This window comes from Sander vitreus, chromosome 8, assembly GCF_031162955.1.
Source record: "Sander vitreus isolate 19-12246 chromosome 8, sanVit1, whole genome shotgun sequence".
Lineage (NCBI taxonomy): Eukaryota > Metazoa > Chordata > Actinopteri > Perciformes > Percidae > Sander > Sander vitreus.
Genome location: NC_135862.1, coordinates 11,594,713 through 11,616,953, shown reverse-complemented (window position 1 = coordinate 11,616,953; position 22,241 = coordinate 11,594,713). Strand labels below are relative to the sequence as shown.

The 22,241-nt window shown below is 39.3% G+C and overlaps 2 protein-coding genes across 8 annotated transcripts; one reads left to right on the top strand and one right to left on the bottom strand.

Moving 5' to 3' along the window:
• Nucleotides 1–736: 736 nt before the first annotated feature.
• On the top strand, nt 737–12,384 carry cpt1b (carnitine palmitoyltransferase 1B (muscle)). 5 transcript variants are annotated; one of them, XM_078256805.1, is made up of 20 exons: nt 737–890; nt 2,126–2,268; nt 2,489–2,628; nt 2,810–2,981; nt 3,178–3,279; nt 4,829–4,966; nt 5,056–5,133; nt 5,460–5,567; nt 5,670–5,754; nt 6,074–6,269; nt 6,360–6,545; nt 7,318–7,423; nt 7,512–7,628; nt 7,763–7,927; nt 9,879–10,084; nt 10,935–11,007; nt 11,248–11,400; nt 11,520–11,633; nt 11,735–11,827; nt 11,919–12,384. In XM_078256805.1, exons 2-20 carry the CDS (start codon nt 2,128–2,130, stop codon nt 12,048–12,050), a joined length of 2,505 nt encoding a protein of 834 aa, XP_078112931.1. In that variant the 5' UTR covers nt 737–890; nt 2,126–2,127; the 3' UTR covers nt 12,051–12,384. The 5 variants fall into 5 exon arrangements, 4 of the variants coding, with proteins under 4 accessions (XP_078112931.1, XP_078112932.1, XP_078112929.1 ...); XM_078256806.1 differs by having other exon boundaries at nt 2,116–2,268; nt 2,810–2,972; XM_078256803.1 differs by having other exon boundaries at nt 2,116–2,268.
• A 764-nt stretch (nt 12,385–13,148) lies between these two features.
• Nucleotides 13,149–21,716, bottom strand: sephs1 (selenophosphate synthetase 1). Of its 3 annotated transcripts, none has more exons than XM_078256810.1 (10): nt 21,645–21,716; nt 19,780–19,902; nt 19,551–19,647; nt 18,703–18,806; nt 18,017–18,124; nt 17,640–17,794; nt 17,444–17,534; nt 17,241–17,340; nt 16,514–16,726; nt 13,149–13,981 (listed from the first exon to the last, which is right to left on the bottom strand). In XM_078256810.1, the coding sequence occupies exons 2-10, from the start codon at nt 19,873–19,875 to the stop codon at nt 13,767–13,769; spliced, it is 1,179 nt and encodes a 392-aa protein (XP_078112936.1). In that variant the 5' UTR covers nt 19,876–19,902; nt 21,645–21,716; the 3' UTR covers nt 13,149–13,766. The 3 variants fall into 3 exon arrangements, with proteins under 3 accessions (XP_078112936.1, XP_078112934.1, XP_078112935.1); XM_078256808.1 differs by having other exon boundaries at nt 19,780–19,976; nt 21,645–21,684; XM_078256809.1 differs by lacking the exon at nt 21,645–21,716 and adding an exon at nt 21,457–21,477 and having other exon boundaries at nt 19,780–19,976.
• Nucleotides 21,717–22,241: the final 525 nt, after the last annotated feature.

The following is a 22,241-nucleotide window of genomic DNA, read 5'->3' as shown; positions in this document are numbered from 1 at the left end:
GATTTGGACATAAGGGGTCCTGTTGCAGATGTTGTTTCACTTGTGTATAAGTTGACATTTAATGCAATTTATTTTGTAGCCTAAAGATGTTTTCCATTTTACAGTAGTATTATATATCATCATAACCCGTAACCAGCAATGTTTAATCAGAGTAGGCTACATTTTAACTGACCTACTTTTTACTTTTATTTAAGTACATTTCCCACCTCTGTTTATTAGACTGCTTTTTAAGAAAATGGATTTGGTGATGTGTGTGTACCTGTATGTTCTGTATATTATGTGTCTTAATAGTATCTGCTGTTGTCCCTCATATGTGAGATCTGAAATCTTGATGGGATTTTTCTCAGTTAATAAAGGTTATTAAGGGCTTACCTTATTGTTGGATTTTGAAATTGTGATGGTATGACCTAAGCTTGGTGTGTAAGGGCAGTTTTGTAAAGGCAAAGTCACAATGCTTGCTAATAATAATCTGAGAGTTGTATGCCATTATTCTTATCACACTGTTATATTTTACTATCACAGTTAAATACTTCTTGCACTCTCCGTCATTGAAAAGACAACGTCACATTGCTCTCACTTACATCCTAACACAGCACTGCGGCAGATTCAGTTACATAGCAGAGACCTTAAGGCCCACATGAGGTTAGGCTCTGCCTGTTTTTGGTGTCTTGTTACAAAAAAAGAAGCATGTCACAGGGGAGAGAGGGAGGGGTGGAAAGCACATGGGAGGACAGCTCTGATCTCACTACCTGAGGAAAGGCACACCAAGGGCACTGGAGTCACACAGAGTATACAAGCCTGAGAACAGAAGAATTTCACTGCCTCACTGGCAAAACCAAAGTCACAGCTTTCCTCTGTCTGGGTGGATTATACTGATTCTGTTCTTACAGGTAAATTATGGGTCTGTTTTTATTTAGAAATCTTATTCATTTCTGCATGTAGTTGTGTTAGCTGCAGAGGTTTTTCTGCTTGAAACGTGTAGTGTAAACTCCATGTTTTAATTACATAAGAGTATAACAAGTAAAACAAATTGACCGTTAAGCCTTGTATGTAAAACAAAGTCATGGGAAAATCATGATGAGCAAGTTTAATGACACAGTCAAGGTGTGACCAATACATTTTCACTCATAGTTCAGGTGTTGAGTAAAAATAAATACTGACCTTCACATTGTCGAATAGATTCTCACAGTACTAATGCCGAAATGTTTTGCATTTATCTGTTGGTTGTACTCCTGTTTATATTTTCATGCCCATCTGGTGTACTGCTATATCTGGCCATTGAACTTTGTCCCACTTGGTGACTGTTCAGTCATATGCCATGGAAAAAGAAATCCTAGACCCGTCATCCAGGCCATAACATGGAGCGGTTAATGAACTCCAAATATTTCAGTTCAGAATTCCACAAGGGCATTGCATTTAAAACACAATAAATAAACCCTTCCAACTTTACAATATACATTTTTATGCTCATATCTGTGTATACTATAGCAGTGGCCTTCCCTATCACATTATGAGCAAACACTACAGATTCTACAACTTTCCTTCCAATAACGTCCCCACTGTGAGTCCAATCTGTGAACATCTACCAGTTTTTTGTTACTCTGTATGTTATAATTGGTAAACAAATGAAAAAAGAAATAGACCTCAGGTCACTCTTACGTATTGGTATATTAATAGAGAATGAAATACCAAAGGATTCTAAAACTGATGCATGGTTCAATGGATCTCTGAAGCAGAATTTTTCCTATGAGAAATTGATGGGAATAAGAGATTACTCTCTGATCTTTAAATACTAGAAGATATGGGATGTGGACATTGAGAACTAGCCTTCAGAGCTGACACAAAACAACTTACATGACATTAAGCATAGACAACCTTAAAATGAGCTTAAGAGTTGATGGACCTTAAAAAAGATTCATTTATTTTATATTTCAGAATCAGAAATTTTGAAATATGTATTGATGATACAAACTTTACAATGAAACAGTAATATTTATATCAGGAGCCACATCTTCCACTTAATTTTTTATTCATTTTCAATATCATTGTCATAGTCATTATTTCCAGTCAGAAAGCTGATGACTTCAAAAAGCTTCCTTTTGATTTCCATGTAAGTACTATCCAGACATGGCTGAGGCGCATCAGGCGGTGGGCTTCCAGTTCACTGTGCGTCCAGATGGTGTGGACGTTAAACTGAGTCAAGAGGTCATCAAAAACATCTACCTATCTGGAGTGACAGCATGGGAGAAACGAGCCATTCAATTCAAGGTACAACAGTAGCCAAAACTTCAGATCTAGCTTTGGGTATAAGTGTTAAAAAATGTGGAGTCACTCAATAAGTTACAAAAACGCTTTCAAGTGTAGCATTTTATATCTATAAAGGTGTTCCAATGCCTGTGCATTCCCATTAACTCATTATTCATCCTCAACAGAACATAGAAGATTAATCTTGTTTTGATATCGAATCTGTTTTTTTTTACATTCACAGAATGGTATATTGACTGGAGTCTACCCTGCCAGTCCGTCCAGTTGGCTGATAGTTGTGATCACCATGATGAGTTCCTTGTATATCCGCATAGACCCCTCTCTAGGAATGATTGACACAATCAAGGACAACCTACCACACAGGTCAGAAATCTCCTGCAGCAGTATTATGTCTTCCCTTGTTGTGGTTTAGTTTGTATGTATTCTACTGGACCTATAGGTGTACTTATAGATTAACTATGTACTATATACAAGTTATTCTGCATTTCAGTTTAATTTCACACCCTAATGCTGACAAAGGCAGTGTTGTTCCTTTTCTGAGCAGAGAATATATATCAGTGCAGACCCGAGCGGTGCTGAGTGCCATCCTGTTTGCCACTGGGCTGTGGCTGTTCCTCATCTACCTCTTGAGATACACTCTCAAAGCTCTACTCTCCTACCATGGATGGATTTTTGAATCCCATGGAAAAATGAGCACATCTACCAAAGTGTGGCTGGTACATTTGTCTCACTCTGTCTGAATCTTTAATCATATGTGTGCCATTATATAGTCTGGCTACAAGTACACCATCTATTAAATCTTGGTGTCCCTCACTCAGTTCAGAGGGTATAGTCGATTCTTGTTTGTTATTAAGAATCATCTAGCATAATATAATATGTGTATGATGATCTGGGTGTTGTTTTTTTTACCAGAGTCTGGTGAAGATGTTCTCTGGGCGCAGACCGCTGCTCTACAGTTTCCAGGCCTCCTTACCGAGGCTCCCCGTGCCCAGTGTGGATGATACAATTCACAGGGTGGGAAATTACACAATTCTGACCTTCCATGACCACAAACACACAAGTGAAAGTGGCTTCTTAGATAGAACCTTTATTGTCATTATACAAGTACATAATGAAACGTTGTCTGGCTTTCTAACTCACCTAAAGGATTATTAGGAACACCATACTAATACTGTGTTTGACCCAATCCTATCAATATGGACCAACATTTCTAAAGAATGCTTCCAGCACCTTGTTGAATCAATGATAACAAAGAATTAAGGCAGTTCTGAAGGCGAAAGAAATCCCCCACACCATTACACCACCACCACCACCACCAGCCTGCACAGTGGTAAAAAGGCATGACGGATCCATGTTGTCATTCTGTTTACGCCAAATTCTGACTCTACCATGTGAATGTCTCAACAAAAATCGAGACTCATCAGACCAGGCAGCATTTTTCCAGTCTTCAACTGTCCAATTTTGGGGAGCTCGTGCAAATTGTAGCCTCATTTTCCTATTTTTAGTGGAGCTGAGTGGTACCCAGTGGGGTCTTCTGCTGGTGTAGCCCATCCGCCTCAGGGTTGTGCGTGTTGTGCCTTCACAAATGCTTTGCTGCATACCTCGGTTGTAACAAGTGGTTATTTGAGTCAAGCTTGAATTAGTCGGCCCATTCTCCTCTGACCCTCTAGCATCAACAAGGCATTTTCGCCCACAGGACTGCAGCATACTGGATGTTTTTCCTTTTTCAGACCATTCTTTGTAAACCCTAGAAATGGATGTGCGTGAAAATCCCAGTAACTGAGCAGATTGTGAAATACTCGGACCAGCCCGTCTGGCACCAATAACCGTGCCACACTCAAAGTTGCTTAGATTACCTTTCTTTCCCATTCTGACATTCAGTTTGGAGTTCAGGAGATTGTCTTGACCAGGACCACACCCCTAAATGCATTGAAGCAGCTGTCAATGCAATGTGATTGGTTGATTAGATAATTTCATTAATGAGAAATTTAACAGGTGTTCCTAATAATCCTTTAGGTGAGTATATACATAAATATATTAAAAAACATAAAAAAGAAGAAATAATCTGTAATGATAAAAGACAGGACAAGACAAGAGCAGAAAAATTAAAGTGCAAAAAATGCATATTATTTGATAATTTCACAAACTGTGGACTTGGAATGATAGAGGCCACAGTTCTGGGATTAAAACCTTTCTTCAGTCTATTAGTTCTAATAGTAGTTTAGTTCTTGATTATCCTAAACACACTAAATGCATGCATTATATTATATGATATCCAAACATCACCATTTGTAATTTTATCTGTGAATAAACCTTTTACAACTTTTACAACTACATTTAGTTCAGCCATGCCACCATCTACTGTTCTAGCTCCCTTCCTGCACCTTGTAAAAGCTACAGTAGTACAGTAGTAGATACAACTCTGTCATGTCCCCTTAGCTGCACATGTGCTGGATGTCTTCCAGGTTTTCTGGATTCTCTATGTGTTCTCTATTTCAGCTGTGTGTTCTACATAACACTGCTCCTTTGTCCTGACAAAACACACACCATGTTTTCCCCACAGTACCTGGAGTCAGTCCGTCCTCTGCTGGACAGTGAACAGTACAACCAAATGGAGATTTTGGCAACTGACTTTAAAAATTCCAAAGCAGCCCAGCTGCAGAGATATCTAATCCTAAAATCCTGGTGGGGGACAAATTATGTGAGTAGTGTTTACCAGTGATACAACATTGAAACTTAAATTCAATTGAATCCTAATGTTATACGATAGTATTGTTTTATCTTCTCTAGGTAAGTGACTGGTGGGAGGAGTACATCTACCTCAGGGGCAGGAGTCCTATCATGGTGAACAGTAACTTCTATATAATGGTAAGATAGACTGTCACTAGGTCACTAGGTTATACCAGTGGAGTTTATTTTTGTATTATATCAATACAGAAATGATACAGTAAAATGTAAGAAATAAGTACGTAGAATATAATTATTTTACGAGAAGAACTAAAAAAACATTTTATTCTCGAAACTTCACCTCGCAAAATGCCAGTAACTAATATAATTAATTATTATTATTATTATTAAATAATATTTGGAATAAATGTCTCTTTTTGTGATTTGTATGTGTGCCTTGCTTTCTGTCTATTGTCTGTATGTGTTGACTGGATGTGTCTGCTTTGTCTTTGTGGTGAATGTGTTAGGACCTCTTGTACTTGACCCCAACACACCGACAGGCTGCACGGGCAGGGAATGTGGTTCATGCCATGCTGCAGTACAGACGCAAACTGGAACGTGGTGAACTTGCACCGGTATAAGGATTGCCATGACTTTACTACCACTCTTCTCTAACCTATTTAAAATCATACCTACTTCACACTTCTCTGTGATTTCATTTTCTCTTTTCTTCTCAGCTGAGGGCTTTGGGGACCGTTCCTATGTGTTCCACTCAGATGGAAAGGATATTTAACACCACCCGCATCCCCGGGATTGACACAGGTAAAAGAAAACTGCTCAGGTCTGTACAGAAAATCATAACCAAATGCATAAAGAACAGCTGGGTTAAAACATGATGTCATTTCCACCAGCTGTTAAAAGTGGAATACCTGCTTTGACATCACTAATTGAGGTATGAACAGAAGTGCAACTGCCTTTAATGTTTCAGTGTTGATTTACCCTCTAACAGTTGTACTGCAGGTGCTCAGGATTAGGAATGTGGGATAAAGGGGGCATTTATCAATCTGTTTGTACTAAAGCGCTAGGACTCTTATTTCGTCCTCTGTCCACACTTCCTTTTCTTGTTGGCCCTTCCCTGCAGATACTGTTCAGCACCTGACTGACCGTAAGCACCTGGTTGTCTACCACAAGGGCCGTTTCTTCCAAGTGTGGCTATACACTGGAGGGCGCCACCTCTTACCCAGTGAACTGGAGACACAGTTTCAAAGAATCCTCAATGATACATCAGAACCCCAGCTAGCTGAACTTAAATTAGCTGCCCTGACTGCAGGAAACAGGTCTACAATCACACACATGCACAGGACACGTATGCACTAAAACACACAAAATAAGATGGAAAGTTGCCTTACTCTGACATCCCCTTCTAGAGTTCCATGGGCTCGGGCTCGGGTTAAATATTTCAGCCAGGGAGGAAACAAGGTTTCCCTGGACGCCATTGAGTCAGCTGCCTTCTTCCTGACACTAGATGACGAGCCGCAGGGTTATGACCCTGCAAACACTAAATCACTTGACAGTTATGCCAAATCACTGCTTCATGGAAAATGTTACGACAGGTAGGCAGAGAAGTCTACGACGGAGTATTAGGGCCACCTGAGGTAAAATATAAAAGAGAATAAAGTAATATATTAACATTGCGCGACTAAAGTCAGAATTTTACGAGAATAAAGTAATATTACGATAATAAAGTCAGAATTTTACGAGAAAAAAACTCGAAAAATTTCTGATTAAAGCCGTAAATTTACGAGAAAAAAGTCGGAAAAATAGCATTTTGTTTTTCAAGGACATGCTTCAGGCTTGGGCAAAATGGATTCCTCCCCTTTGAATAGCCCGCTGATGTAGACAACGCCTTGCAGCCAACCCCTACCGTCCATTTCTTCTCCACAAAAGAGACCATTTCCTCCAAGTCCGTGTGGTTCATTCTTCTGAACAGACGCAGTTTCTTGCATATTCTTTTCTAGGTCTTGATAGGCTACTTATGATAATGTGCATGTGCTGATGCGCCAAAAGATTAGGTATTTCCGTAGGCCTATTTGTGAAACCTATACTTAAGTACAACTTCACAAAGTGCTCCACATCTCTCATTTTAACATGTGACTTTATTCTCATAATATTACGACTTTATTCTCGTACAATTTTAACTTTAATCTCGTAATGTTCACATATGACTTTTTCTTGTAAAATTACGACTTTATTTTCGTAATTAAATTTGTTTTCCCTCAAGATGGCCCTAAAATGCCATTGTAGCTATTGGCTGCAGCACTACTTAGATTTTAAGTGATCTGTTTCCCTTATGAGAATTCGTTGCCATTGTTCTTTATTTCACAGGTGGTTTGACAAGTCTTTCACCTTGATTTCTTATCCAAATGGAAAAATGGGTGTAAATGCTGAACATTCTTGGGCTGATGCACCAATTGTAGGACATATGTGGGAGGTATTAAAATGTGTGCAAATATTGTATTTTTTAAAACAATGATTCAAAGTTTGCAAATATCTTCAGCCAGCATTTTCTGTTTGTGTAGTATGTCCTTGCAACAGACTGCTTCCATCTTGGCTACACAGAGGAGGGACACTGTAAAGGGGATGTGAACAAAGGCCTGCCTCATCCCACTCGACTACAGTGGCAGATTCCAAAGGAGGTACAGCAGAGCCTTAAATCATGTATTGCCATTGACCAATTCGATTTGCATTTATTGGTATTTGCTGTATTAGCTTTGTTTTTATAAAAAAAAAAAAATCAATCAGGTTATCATTCTGTTTTCCCCTCTCTTAGTGCCAAGACGTCATTGAGACTTCATACCTGTCAGCCAAGCAGATAGCTGATGACGTGGACTTCCATGGCTATCTGTTCACTGAGTTTGGGAAAGGACTGATCAAGAAGTGCAGAAGCAGTCCTGATGCCTTCATTCAGCTGGCCCTGCAGCTGGCACAGTTCAGGGTAGGGCTGCCATCGCCATGACATTACTAACATTATTGGGTAACACTTTATAATAACTATCATTAACAATTGGTAAATTCATAGTTAGTTAAACTTTTGTTAGCAATGTTATAATTCATGTTATTTTATAATTAGTTTAGTGTAATATAAAAGCCTAATTTATTAATTCAAATTTAGAATATATTTGTCAGTGGTTGATAATTGTTTTGTAAACCATCTAAAATATAAACATTATTTGAATGGCGTTTATCAAGTTGGAACTAATGCTTATGCTAACCAGTTAATTTCGATTAATTAATCTGAGAAAAAATAACGCGTTAAAAAAAATTTAACGCAGATTAATCCATTCCATATGGACGTTTGCATACAGACGAAAATCTGTTGCCACTGATATGTCTGCGCTTCTCTCTGCTGCTCTGAAACAGACGTTACAGGAAACACAAACCCCGCTGCATGTGACGCTAGTTAACACTATACTCAACAGCAGCTAACGTTAGCCTACCGCTAGCTAGTAGCTGGATTAAACACGGTTACAATGCTGACAGCTAACGCTAAACGGTGTAAAGTGAGACTGTGTTTTACTGTAGAGGATTCAACACCGGGATGTAACAATCGGCAGCTGCCGTGGGAGAAACAACACAGACGGTGCGTTCAATGAAACTGGTAAACTACAGCGTCGTGGTGCATTTGAAGTTATTGTAAATGTCCTTTTCCTATCTGGTTGTTGTTTTTGTCGTTCAACAGCAATTTACTAGTGAAATAAGTTATTGTTATACATTATTATTAAATCATTTAATTTTGACCATATGGCCTTAGCAATAAACAAGCCGTTCTTTAATGTCACCAACTGCTGTTTAGTACCCTTTTTTTTCTTTTCTTTTTTTACTTTACTTTTTTTAATCGGTTCAGGCACCGTTAATTATGTATGCGATTAATTTCGATTAATTAATCACAGAGTATGTAATTAATTAGATTACATTTTTTAATCGATTGACAGCCCTACATTAAATATAATTTTGGTGATGTATAAAAGAGGTTTGATTATTTTTGTTGTATGTTACCAATGCACCGTTGCATTTCAAGTGTTGCATATTGTAACTAAGCCTACTTTGGATGTATTGTGACCTAAACCGGGTATCACTGTCACTGTGTCACGAGCCAAAGCAATAAGAGATTGTTGTAGCAACCAACGTGATAATAATTTAGATTAATATAGCGCATATTTACGAAACCTAAGATGCTTTACACAGGTACACGGGGACAAGGGAAAAGAAAATAGTAGGCCAACACAAACACGGACTAAAAAGTATAAAACGTTGTCGCTAAATGGAAGGGGGACTGACAGACAATCACATCGTGCAATCTAAAAAAGAATTATGAATGAAATGGACATAGGCCTATTACATACCTGAGGCCGAGGGCCAATTCGGGGTCGGTTTTGAAACATTTACAATCCCGTAATTGTCTCCATCTGTTGAAAGCCTGACCGAGATTGACTCGGTTTTGCCCGTTGTCTTTCACTTCCCTTTTAGCTTTTAGTTGTTCTTCGTTTAATTTCCTTCTGTCTTGTGATGGCCCTGCCCCAGTAGCCTATCAGCCATAACTACAACAGATAACTTACAAAATAAAATTAAAATACAATTAGGCCTAGGCTACATAAAGACATTTCCTGCTACCTTTAACCTGCATACTCACTAACACAGGCTTTTCCGGTGTTCTGCCAAAATCTGTGACCTGTCAGAATGTGTGCTCTGTAGCGCGGGAAAAATCTGACCGGGCAGAGACATTCATAAAAAACTATAAAAAAAAATAGCATTCTGTTAGTTTTGTTTGCCGTTACAGGTCAGATGATTATTATAAAATGTTACCCATTATTGCTTACTGTTGTCTTTTGGAAGTTTGTTTATATCATCCACCATCACTAAATGACTTAAATCCATCTGCTTTTTAGGACCAGGGAGTGTTTTGTCTGACGTACGAGTCGTCAATGACTCGCATGTTCAGAGACGGTCGGACAGAGACGGTACGCTCCTGCACTTCTGAGGCTGTTGCATTTGTCAGAGCCATGGAGGATGCAGGTGCAACAGTAAGCAGAACACAACCACACACAAAAAACACTTCAAATAAATCAGGAACACACAACATAAAACCAAGGAGGTAAGTTGAATTAAGTTTTGTGGGTTTAAACAACGGTTAATTGCTTAATATGCATTTGTAACAATGGATTAACAGGTGGTTCCAACCGGGTTGAAGACCAAAACTGGAGTATAGACTTACATTTTGCAGAATAATTTGACTTTGGACATATCTGGTGTCAAATCTGTATGTTATCAGGCTTACAAATTCACAATCTTTGACATGGTGTGCATCTGCACACTTACTGTTGAAAGACTGTGAGAGGTCACATTGTGCTGCTTAGGACTTGGTCACCAGGACTTACAGTAGAGGTAATGTGTCTCTCCATGTTAGTGTCACAAAGTAGAAATTTAGCTCCTTTAAATCCCCAGGCTTGATACACATACCCAGACGGTTTTAGTTTTAAAATGGTCTTTATATGGATTTTTTTTTTTATGCTGCAGCTGGAGTGTTTTTGTACAGTTGGTTTTTACACATGATGCGAACTGTAAAGACCACCTTTTTTTCACACTTATCAAACGAGCAGGACTTTGGGGTCAACTTTAGGATCTGGGCCCGGGTCCCTAATGTAAAAGCCCCCTTACTGCCTTATATTCCATTATATTTTTTATACTTTGAATTGTTACTTGTATTTTCCTTCCCATAAATAAAGGTATTTCCAACATAACATGGTGCATAAAAAAGAGAAAATGAAAATGGGTTTGAAGCTTAAAATGTCGTACCGCCCACTTTCATATGTTTCCCCAAAAAGGCCCATTCAGAAAAATGATGTTTATATATATAATTAGACTACACCCCAATGTTGAACCCAAAGTTACGCCCTTGAAATGTACATTAGTGGACATGTAAAGCAGTCTGTTCTGAAAAAAAGGGACTACAGTCATGCTGACGGAGGCGGGGAAGTGGGCTGGTGTGTTTGGAGGTGTCCTCAGTGTCCATGCCAGGCAAGCAAAGAAAACACAACAACCCAAAGCAAAACACCACACTCAAACTATAAACAGTAAAAACATGAAAAAAACACTAGCTGCCTGGCTACACTTTCATCAGCACTCTGGAGTCTGAACTCTCTGATGTTCTGGCAGGGTTGAATTGAAACTTGCATTGACAAAAATAAGGTAATTGTAATATGTGTTAATGTACGAGCCTTGATGCTATTCTTTTGTGCCGGTTGTTTTTGTGATCAGAATGCTCAGAGACTTGCCCTATTTCGGAAGGCAGCAGATAAGCATCAACACATGTATCGTCTGGCCATGACTGGCTCTGGTATCGACCGTCACCTCTTCTGTCTCTACATTGTGTCCAAATACCTTGGTGTCGACTCGCCATTCCTTAAGAAGGTTAGAACTATTATCCTTCATCATCTCTCAGTCGTTTTATTGGTTTCTGATTCACATTTTTTTCTCTTAACTATCACAACCTTCTCCTTACTTATCTGCCATAATATATTTGCTTCTAGGTGCTTTCAGAGCCCTGGAAGTTGTCTACCAGCCAAACTCCGCAGCAGCAGCTTAATTTAGTTGACATCAACAAGTTCCCTAAATATGTGGGTGCTGGTGGTGGATTTGGCCCAGTGAGTTAAATTGTTTTATTTTTCAGAAATGTGCATAAGTTACACAGTGATCTGTAAACTTTTTGTGCAGTAATATAATAGCATATTTTGTCTACCTCTAGGTAGCTGATGATGGTTATGGTGTGTCTTATATAATTGTTGGGGAAAACCTCATCACATTCCACATCTCCAGCAAGTTCTCCAGTCCTGACACAGTAAGAGCACGAAGAGCAATGCATAGATTCATGTGTATACCGTTTATGCTATCTTTCAAAACTCAACACTATTTCTCTCTGTGACCTGCAGGACTCATGCCGGTTTAGTCAGCACATTCGTAAGGCCATGCTGGATATCCAAGCACTTTTCAAGCCTGAAAATGATAAGACGGTGGAGCACACTGAGCATGTACAGCTGGAAAATGGGAAAAAGCACATATAACAGACACTGTGATAAGTGGTATGCTGATGATTTGGCTCACATACAACCTGAGTCTCTTTGTCATACTTCAGCCATAAAAAGAAAACAAAGTTCTGGTGACAGGTTGCACTTAGGATCTTTTTGCTTTTCCAGTGGGTCACATTATATGAGCTGGTCATTCCACTCAGCCAGACTAAAGGCATAGTGTTACTTCTCTAATTTATTTCTATTTTATATTGTACCTTCCAGAGCTGTTGATTTGGTGCTGAGGGAAAGATATAATCTTTGAAAGTTTGTTTCTTCCTCCTTTTTGTCAGTTTATGCCATATACTGTATATAAAGTAAACTAATGTAATCTGAAAATGTCTGCTTAAAGAACTCAGTACTGTTTGAAACTATCCTTTGTTGCAAGTATTTATGAATTGCTGTTCATTTTAACTTGTCATTATACATCAATTACATAAAGCTCACCATCTGCGGCTTTTGCCCAATTTAAAATGAAGTCCTACGAATCACTAGAAATTAATTAATCATACTGGAAACTGATCATTATTTTTATATTCTTTACATATGAACAATCGTATAAACGCTTTCAATACATTAAAAATAGACACAGAAAAACGATATATTATAAGAGACGTTTATTTTAAGAGGTGGGGTGGAGGTCATATCTTGTTCCTGATGAACATTTACAGAGGCCTTCCAGATTCATCCAGGCTATTAGGATAAACCGAAACGATCTGCACTTTAATTAGCTGGAAGCTTCGTAACAGTAAGTCAGACTGCTCGCAGCAACATTGAGAGCAAAACTAAATGCACCAGATCATGAACAAAGGCAACAAACTCACTGATTAGAGTACATGATGTTAACAACCCTGACTGCTTTTTACATTTATGCAAACGCTATATACCATATTACCTTAAATATGACGACATATTGAGAATGCAGATGGTAGAAGGTTCATCTCCTTTCTATGACTTCAGGTTAATGCAGAATGAGGCAACATGAATTGTTTATGTAAAAAGAATCTGCAGTTTTATGATGCAAGTAGATCATTTCAGATCTGATTCATTCCATTAACAAAAAATGCAGCTCCCAAAGAGTGATCAAAACCAAACTATCTTCTATTTGAATATTTATTAGTTGAGGTGGGGACATACAAAAAGTGAAAGTAATAAAAAACAAACCATTCTGGTCGCACTGCGTTTCTTTCAAGGCATCGGTTACAGCAATGAACTAAAACTAGGCTTTATAACTGTACAAAGTGAATGGACAAACAAAAACACCATCACGCAGTCCGCTTGCTTGATGAGAGCAATTTTAAAAGACCCAAAGAGGCAACAGACACCAGACTTCTTTAGATTCAAAATGAATCAACAGTATCACATTATTGTCGTCATTATCATCACTCTCTTATCAGAAGCTGCCTGCCAATCACACACATTTAACATAACAGAATACAACAAACATGAAAGGCAAATGGACTTTAAGTATGCTCTAATTCTTACCAATTTTTATCATAGGGATACTGCAGGTTGAGTCCACTAGGTGATGACATGCCCCTTGGGCCACTGTGTGGGGCGGTTTTTCATGTAGATACACGCCAACCCAGTCTTTTCTGTGTACATACTATGTTGTGTATATATTTCAAGACTCTAGGATGGTTTTGTAGTTTATGTGTCTAAAAACACTCAGCAGAGCATTAGGCTTCCGGTCTATGATGCAGCAAAGGTGGATTAAGAAGTTGCACCAGGAGTTGGGTTGACATTCTGCGTGGCTGCTTGTGGTGCCACCTCTATGATCCGCGGTTTGTCTATGATGCGAGCAGTGCGGTTTCCTTTCTCTACAATCCCGATGATCCACGCTTGGTGGCCCTCGCCGTATTTTGGGGATTTGATCTCGGCACAGAAGCGGGCAGCCTGCTCTCGAGGCAGACAGATAAGCAGGCCTCCTATAAAGTAAAAGAAGTCAGTCACAAGGGTCTCAAATGATGTTTTTAATGTGTAGTGATGCTGTTAAGTACTTAGTGCTCTTAGCACTAAGCACACTGCTGGATCTAAGTGCTGCCCGTGATACTGATGCTGATCACATTATTGTTGTCCTGAGGCACAGGGCCCAGGTGGCATTAGATGGCGCTGCAGTGCAGTGGGTTTCAGCCTATCTTTCTGACTGATGGTATTAAGTCTCTGTAGGGATTTATCTGTCTTTTTGAGTTCCTCTTCCCTCAGGGCTCAATCCTCAGTCCAGGCTTATTCTCCCTTTACTTGTTTCCACTTGGACATATCATTAGCATTTTTATTTATTTTTTCTCAGCATTGTTATGTGAAAGACACTCAGTTTCAAACCAAAACAATTATACAAGTTGGGTTTAAAGGATTGGATAAGCATAGCCTCAAAAAGGTACAAATTACTTTCAGTCCAATTTCAATCTATACTAAGTCATATTCCTAGGGCTTTAAATGAGCAAATTACTGTGACATTTTTGCTTTTTCCTACTTAAAATAAATATTTCTATAATGGCCTGTTGTCTCTCTCTATGTTGTAAAGTTAGTCATACTAATCTTGTCCCAATTACACAAACTATGACTGAACAAATTATGACTGGAGTAAATGCAGCTGATTCAGAATGCTACAGCAAAGTAGGCTTGCCGCGGTAGCCATTGGGTCTGGTGTTACACGGTGGTCGGGTAACATGATTAGATTACGGTACTTGCCCACCGCCCCCAGTGTTGTTTTGTTTTTCTAGAAATAAAACCCATTTAGCTCATTTTTGTGTATCAGCGGCCAGGTTCACTGACTAAAAACTCTTAAGTTGTAGAGTACTAAGTGTGTTATCAATACCTAAGCGTAATTTATGGTTCTGCGGAGGCTCCACGCAGAGCTTTCTTCGTAGCCTACCTAAGTGGCCTGAAGTTTATAACTGTGCGTTGGTGTGTGCGTCGATCTCTTTAAAGGACAAATCCGGCGCAAAATGAACCTAGGGCTTAATAACACATGTGTACCGCGTAAACCGTTCTCTGGGATTTGTTTTCATGCTAATTGAATGTGACCAGTTTTATCGCAAACCGCTAATTAGCTTATAACGCTAGTCGCCGGGGCACGGGTAAAGTAAAAAGAAATCACTATTTCTATACCACTAACAAGGCTCAAAATAGCACCACACTTCCATGGTAGCATAATGAGGGTCCCTACATGTAAACCGAAGTATTGAGAACTTTACAGACAGAAGTGTACAGACAGTTTATTAAAAAGACAGTACCGTTCATGTATACAGGCGGGCGCCATCTTGGGATAACAGTCATGATCAGTTGAACGACGAACGCCGTGCAACGTGAGCTGAAATGTCACTTGAAATCTCCCATGGTCCGTGGTTTCCCAATGGGTCGATAGGAATTACGCTTGTGAAATGTAATTACATGGAAATGCATGAATTCTATCTGTTTATTAAAATATATGGGTGACTAACGACTGGTCATGACAGTTCATTTTGCGCCGGATTTGTCCTTTAAGAGAATAGCAGGGCTGGCGTGTGTGTGTGTGTGTGTGTGTGTGTGTGTGTGTGTGGTAGAGCGAGTGAGAGAGTGACGGTAATTAACTTCGAAGCGGTTACCGACACTAGAGGCATAGTGGGAGAAACAAAGTGTCTCCCCTGTGCTTTCTGACCATGGTCGGAAATCTGTAGCAGGAAAAGTTAACCCTCTCCTTGATTTCATGTTGTTTATAGAGAAGGAGAACCAGGAAAGGAGTAGGGGGAAATGCAACGGTTGAGCGACGTGCGTCACCGCGACGTGTAGTTACATTTTTCTAGAGGTGCACGTTAGGCTACGACGTAAGGTCACTATCTCCACGTACGTAGCCAGGGCGTCGATTTAACACAGAAGCATAAATCATGCTTTAGTCGGACAACAGGCGCTACAATTATAAACTGAAAGTATCCGCTCCTTAAAACAGCACAGAGTGGCAGGATTCCCTTAGAGAGGAGAGTTCACCAACAAGACGATGGTAGAGGATTTGGTGTCAAAGAGAAAAGCAAAAGCGCCAATTTGGCAATATTTCAGATTTAAACCAAATACTAATAGGGAGCCTAATAATGTTATTGAGGCAATCTGTAAACTGTAAACTTTGGCGGCCGCTGCACTGCGCCCCACAGATATTGAGCATTGAGGACAAATATATTTTCTTGTGAAATGTACAGTGTAATTGGTAACACCGGTGTTGTTACGAGTTTATTAACCGGTGGGAAATGTTCTTACCGTGGCATCACTACAGCTAGGGTGACTGAATCTTTGTTGTTGTGGCCCTCAGAACAATGCATCAGCTTTACATTGGTGTTTTGCTATGTTGTTTTGTCATTTGTTTATATTGACCTGCAAAGCATTTTGTCTCACTCTACAAATGTGCCATATACTGTAACCTTTACATTCAAAATACACAATGGTTAAGGAAGAAAGAAAACAACAGAGCCATGTATATACACACACACCTGATGTTTCAGGGCAGGTGCCGTGCATGAGTCCAAACATGTTCCCACAGGCCTTGGAAACGGCGGCCATCTTGGCGAGCACTGGGAGGTTGTGGATGACAAATGACACCTCACTTCGTTGTTGCCGTGCCAACGTCTGAGCATGGCCAAGGATGCCAAACCCTGTGATGTCGGTGGCTGCATGAGCGTTGAAGGTGTGCATGAGACCAGCCGCTACAAGCGAAGACCGACAGAGTGAGAGAGAGAGACTTAGAAGAACATTTGGATGATTAGTTGGTTGATAAGGGATGTGCACAACTCTTTTAACGGGTGAAGATTACTCCGTGGTATGAACAAATACTGACTATTCAGTTTGTGCAAATATTCACAAAGGCTGTCACTCATTGTGGGCCAAACATTGTGTGCCATCTTGAAAGCAATCAAAAAAACATTATTCTTTAAATATATTTTATGTGTGATGCAAGCATGAAGCTGTAGTATGCACGTCTCACATGGGACATTATCTTTTAGTATTTTAAAGTTTTCCCAGAATTTATTTTGCATATATTTTACATTATTAGCAGAAGCTACGTAGCCACAGAGGGTGCAATAGAGCTAGGCGGCTGCAGAGGCTGCTGATGTAGTTATGCCCAGCTTAACACACTGATTAACAAAAAACTAAATAAAAGAAGAAAAAGGCCGTTAGGACTGAAAATCAAGTATGTGGACACATTCATAGAGGTTTTACCTGTCCTGTTGAGCCGAGCCATGTTCATCATGGCTTCATGGTAGGCCAGCTCTACATCCTCCTGGGTTACCACCAGCTTGATCTTGTTCCACTTCTCAGGCTGAACAATAAAAAAAACTTTTTTACAGCCAATGGCATTGGTGTGTATTCTAAAAACATAAGTTTCCAGACAAAATGATTCATGAGTGAGCAAGTGGACTTACAATATCTAGCCACTGGTGAACTGCAACGGCCACTTGTGTTCCAAGTGGCTTGGTTAACACCAACACGTCTCCTGGCACTGCATTGTCTGGCCTGAGAAATGTCAAACATGGCATCATGGTTTTTTGAGTTATAGCAAAATATACAAAAATAATTATACACAAGTAAGTAAATATGCAGTATGGAACTCATTCTTACATGATAAACTCATTGGGTTGGCAGACTGTTGTAGCAACTCCACCCATCACCACCCAGGGGTTGAGCACCGTCTGTCCGCCTGTTACAGATGTGCCTGCCTCTTCTGATGCATCCTTGAATCCCTGGATGATTAGTGGCATGACTTTGTCCCTCTCCTGTGAAGACCCACGGAATCCAGAGCAAAGCGGGGAGCAACAAAAATAAATTAATAATAATAATGCATTATTGCAACACTTTTCCTTTTAATAACTGTTGAGTAACATGTTTTTTATTTTTGTTATTTTGATTCTCTATTGTGAGTGTATTTGGATGTGGTTCTTTACAGTTATTTGCAAACAAGATCCAAAAGTGCACGCATCAACTGACATGCCTCTTACCTTCTCTGACATTTTGTTGCTGACTCCCAGAAGCATCAACATGTTGTCACACTCTGTTACTCCCATGGCGTACAGGTCACTTAAAACATTGGCACAAGCAATTCTTCCCTAGAAATGAGAAATACTGAAAATTGGTGTGGGTTGGTGTGTAAAGTAAACCTGCGTCACAACTGGGGGTGCACCGATCCGATATTAAGATTGGATATCGGTGGTATCGGAAAAATGAACAGATCCACGGGCCGATCCAGTTTTGTTAGTTTTTTTCCCCTCTGTCGCACGTGTGTCACATGCTGGAAGAGTTGAGCGTACAAATAAATAAGAATTCAATACATTACATCTATGTTATTTTGTCTTAGTTAGGAAAGTAATATTCAGTTAGGAAAGTCTGGTGCCTTTAGTCTCTTCCACATGGTGGAAGGAAGGTATAAGGTGGAAGGTATACAGTTTATTATTAATTCAACAATGGTATCGGATCGGTATCGGGTATCGACAGATACACAAAGCCCAGGCATCGGTATCGATATTGGGACTGAAAAAGTCGGATCGGTGCATCCCTAGTCACAACTAATAATATAGACAAAGAATTATAACTGTGGCAACCTTTCCATTTGCCACATGTACTGTATGTATAATTAATAGGACAACGAGGGGGCAAAGGTAATAGCCATAAAAGAGGAGATCCATACCATCATGTAGGGGTCATCCACAATGGGGTAGATGTAATCTGTTGTCTGGACCAGAGAAAGGCCTCCATGTCTGAGAGGGATCACACACGTGTCCATTCCTATGCCTTCAAAATAAAAGAACACTGTATGTGATATTTTGAAGAGGTTTATGCTCTGGTACTGTACAAACAAATTCTTAAAGCTACAGTTTCTGTTTTTAGAAAGCTAAAAAAACGCCACGATTTGAAGTAGAGTGAGACCTCTTCCTGCAGCTCTCTGTCGCACAGCCATATATGCATGCAACAACCAACAGGAACTCTGAAATGACCTGTCATTGGCCAAAGTCTCCCGTCTCGGGCTATATTTTCTAAAGCCTGAAAACAGAGCCAAGGGGAGATGCAGAAGTATAGTTTTCTTTCAGACCACTTGAATTACAATATGGGATGCAGTGGGGTGAGTGTGTCGAGGCTGTCTTCCTGGCTATCTTTTTCTTCTTTGGTGTTTTATGGCAGCCGGCATCCACAATGTTGCCAACGCTGCCACTTTCCTGACTGTGCTACTTCGCTGCTACAATATACTCAAGGCTATACAAACAGGCTGAAATAATGTGTCAAACCATTCTGAATTAAGTATCGTCCAGGCCTACAAATCCTATCCTGCAGACTAAAGAAAAAAATCTTTGTTTGGTACAGATTCTTGCAAAAATCACACTATAATTATTTTAATTTTAACATTTTTCAAGGAAAATGAGAATAATTATACAAAAAAAGGTCATTCCCTCCAATACCGTGAATCAGTTTAAGCCATATCATTGTTAAGCACTTTGTAACATATTTGTTATTATAGTGCTGTATGAAGATCGTAAATACCTAATCGGGGCATAACTGCCCCCAGGAACTGTTCATCCTCTTGATAGTGGTTCTCCTGAAGGGCTTCTAGCAGCTTCTGTAACACATCTTGGGGCACCTGTAACCAAAGACAATAACCACAATTATCATTTTTACATCTTATTTCTTATCTAGCAGAATACTTATTAATTTGTATAGCTATACAAAGACAATAATGCATCCAAGGCAGATTTTAATAAGGAGAGCCAACCTTGCAGCCTGTGCCCTTGAGCTCAGCAAAGCGCGTGAGTCTGAAGTTCTTGTCCAGCTCATAGCTTTCGGGGTTAAAGGATTCCCTCACGGACATGTCTGAAGAAACTCTGGGTCTTCACCACTAGGACCACATCAATGACCAGGACAGAACAACAAAATTGGTGATTTGAAAAACTGCTTGGATGTCCTAAGGGGCTAGAAGAAAATGATGTTAATTGCATAGACTTTAAACCTCAGTTCATTCACCACACTGCAATGCCATTTCAGATAATCCACAAATGTGCGCCTTTGTGCACCATTTCAAGTGAATCATGACAAAATACAAATGAGCTTCTATACAATGTGAAGCAACAACATTGCAATGAATCCTGCCTTTATGTACTTTATATTATTATTTTTTAAGACCATGTCAGAGAGCTGCTGATTTAACTCTGTTGTCATATTTAGGGCTGCAACTAACAATTATTTAAATTGTCAATCAATCTTGATTAGTCAATAATTGTTTAGTCTATAAAATTCCTAACAAATAGTGAAAAAAGCCAGTTAAAATTTCATAAAAGCCCCAAGACACCTTTAAATGTTTTTAAACAGTCCAAAACCTAGCAGCAAATATTCATCGATTAATTTACTAATCGTTCCAACATTTAATATTAGTAAGTAACAAAGTTTTGTTAAAGAAATATTAGGTACACCTAACCAAAACAGGCTACAAACACGACCAGAATTAAATCAGCACCTCTCTCAACATTAAATGATCAATTCATGTGTAGTATGTTTGGAGGTCTATGGTATTGGATTGCATTCAATTATCCAGATATATGCATGTTTGGGGCACAACTACATTGATATTGTACAAATTAAGAATACAATTACAATGATTCTGTATAAATTAAGAAAAAAGTGCAGTTTCATTTTCAGGCACAAGATTTATTAAATTGTCAGTTTTGTAAGAAAATTAATGTTGGTGGGGGTTACTAGAGTCTGACGTGCACAATAATGAACTGTTACAAATTACAAAGCATCCAGAGCTGGAAACGTTGCGTGTTTACCGACTCTCACATTTTCAGATTTATCAAAAGTAACACATGAATGACCCGCGATAACATGAAAATAGGAAACACTTGGCCACCTGATAGAGAGAAGCCATTCGAGTTATGGTTACTTATAACCCCGGTTTGTTGTTTAAATTGCTGAAGGGGCCTCGGTTAGTACAGAGTGGGAGTGTTCAAGAGACAAAATGCTGCAAAGTTCATTCAACCCTGAGGCACTGGCTAACAATATCAGTGCTGCCCAGATGTAAACTATTCGGTGGAATGTACACCACATTATAAACTACTGGGCGTTCAACTGTAAGACACGCATGTGCTGATATTGACATCTACATCTTTTTCACGTTTGTTTGTTTTGCTGGAAATGCAGTTTCAGTTTTCATGCTAGCTCTCGCTTGCAAACGCTGATCAATGCATGAGGTGAAGCCGTTCTGTGCAACAAAGAACTGAGAATGTGCGAGCTGCAGCACATTTAAAAACACACATGTACAGGCTACAGCCCAAATGTGATGCATAGTTGTAAAAACATAGTGCCAGCTCGTTGCACATGTAAGTTAAAAAGTTGCGGTAGAGCGCCGAATAAAAATGTCGGCGGCGGAAAAAATTAACCCTTTCCTGTCTCTCACCATGCGATGTGTGCAACATCAGAGTTCGTATCAATAAAACAGCACTAAAGATGCTACTTGTGCAAAGTTTGTAATGATATGGTGCAACACAAGTGTTTACAATTGCCCTAAATGCGATTTTAGGACCAAAGCGGAGTTATATTCTTGCAACATTTCCCCTTTAATTGCTATGTCCAGTTTATTCTTACCAGCTTCACGTTAGCGGTGAATCCCAACAGAAGAGCGGGGACAGCACCAGAATGCATTGGGGCTAGAATCGGGCGTCCTCCGAGAATGCCTGATGAAAAGTGAGATATATTTGTCTTCTAACTCAGAACTAGATGACAAAAAAAATGCGCTATCTCATATAATTGAATATATTTTAATGGATATAGGAATCCGACCACACGTTTTCTTCATTAAATAATATATTGTTTACAATACAAAGAGGAAACTCACGAGATCTCAAAGGGTCCTCTGCCTGTACAGTGGCGGCTTTAACATCCCCTTTAATGAGCTGTAAAGTCTGGCAACAAAATCTCTACAATGGCGTGTACCTTTAATTTACTGTTTTCCCTCCAATTGCACCTACAACATAACATTGCCTGGCTGTAGGTACTTAACAATGGCTGAGGCTTGTAAACGTGCATCTGTGAACTTATCTTTTGATAGAATTATGTTCATGTTGCAACAAATATTTTGCAACAAGTACTTTTTTTCTTTTTTACATTAGAACAAAATGTTCATGTTTATGAAAGAGATCAAGCAATGCATTGTCTTTTTCTAATTTATTGTGTTGTTAATTT

Excerpts from the sequence above, each read along its gene's own strand:
- cpt1b (XM_078256805.1), top strand. The coding sequence starts at position 2,128 with ATGGCTGAGGCGCATCAGGCGGTGGGCTTCCAGTTCACTGTGCGTCCA. Across the intron at positions 5,568-5,669 it reads AACGTGGTGAACTTGCACCG|CTGAGGGCTTTGGGGACCGT; the intron begins GTATAAGGATTG and ends TTTTCTTCTCAG. Across the intron at positions 5,755-6,073 it reads CATCCCCGGGATTGACACAG|ATACTGTTCAGCACCTGACT; the intron begins GTAAAAGAAAAC and ends CCTTCCCTGCAG.
- sephs1 (XM_078256810.1), bottom strand. The coding sequence starts at position 19,875 with ATGTCCGTGAGGGAATCCTTTAACCCCGAAAGCTATGAGCTGGACAAG. Across the intron at positions 19,648-19,779 it reads TCAAGGGCACAGGCTGCAAG|GTGCCCCAAGATGTGTTACA; the intron begins GTTGGCTCTCCT and ends CTTTGGTTACAG. Across the intron at positions 17,535-17,639 it reads CAACCCAATGAGTTTATCAT|GCCAGACAATGCAGTGCCAG; the intron begins GTAAGAATGAGT and ends GACATTTCTCAG.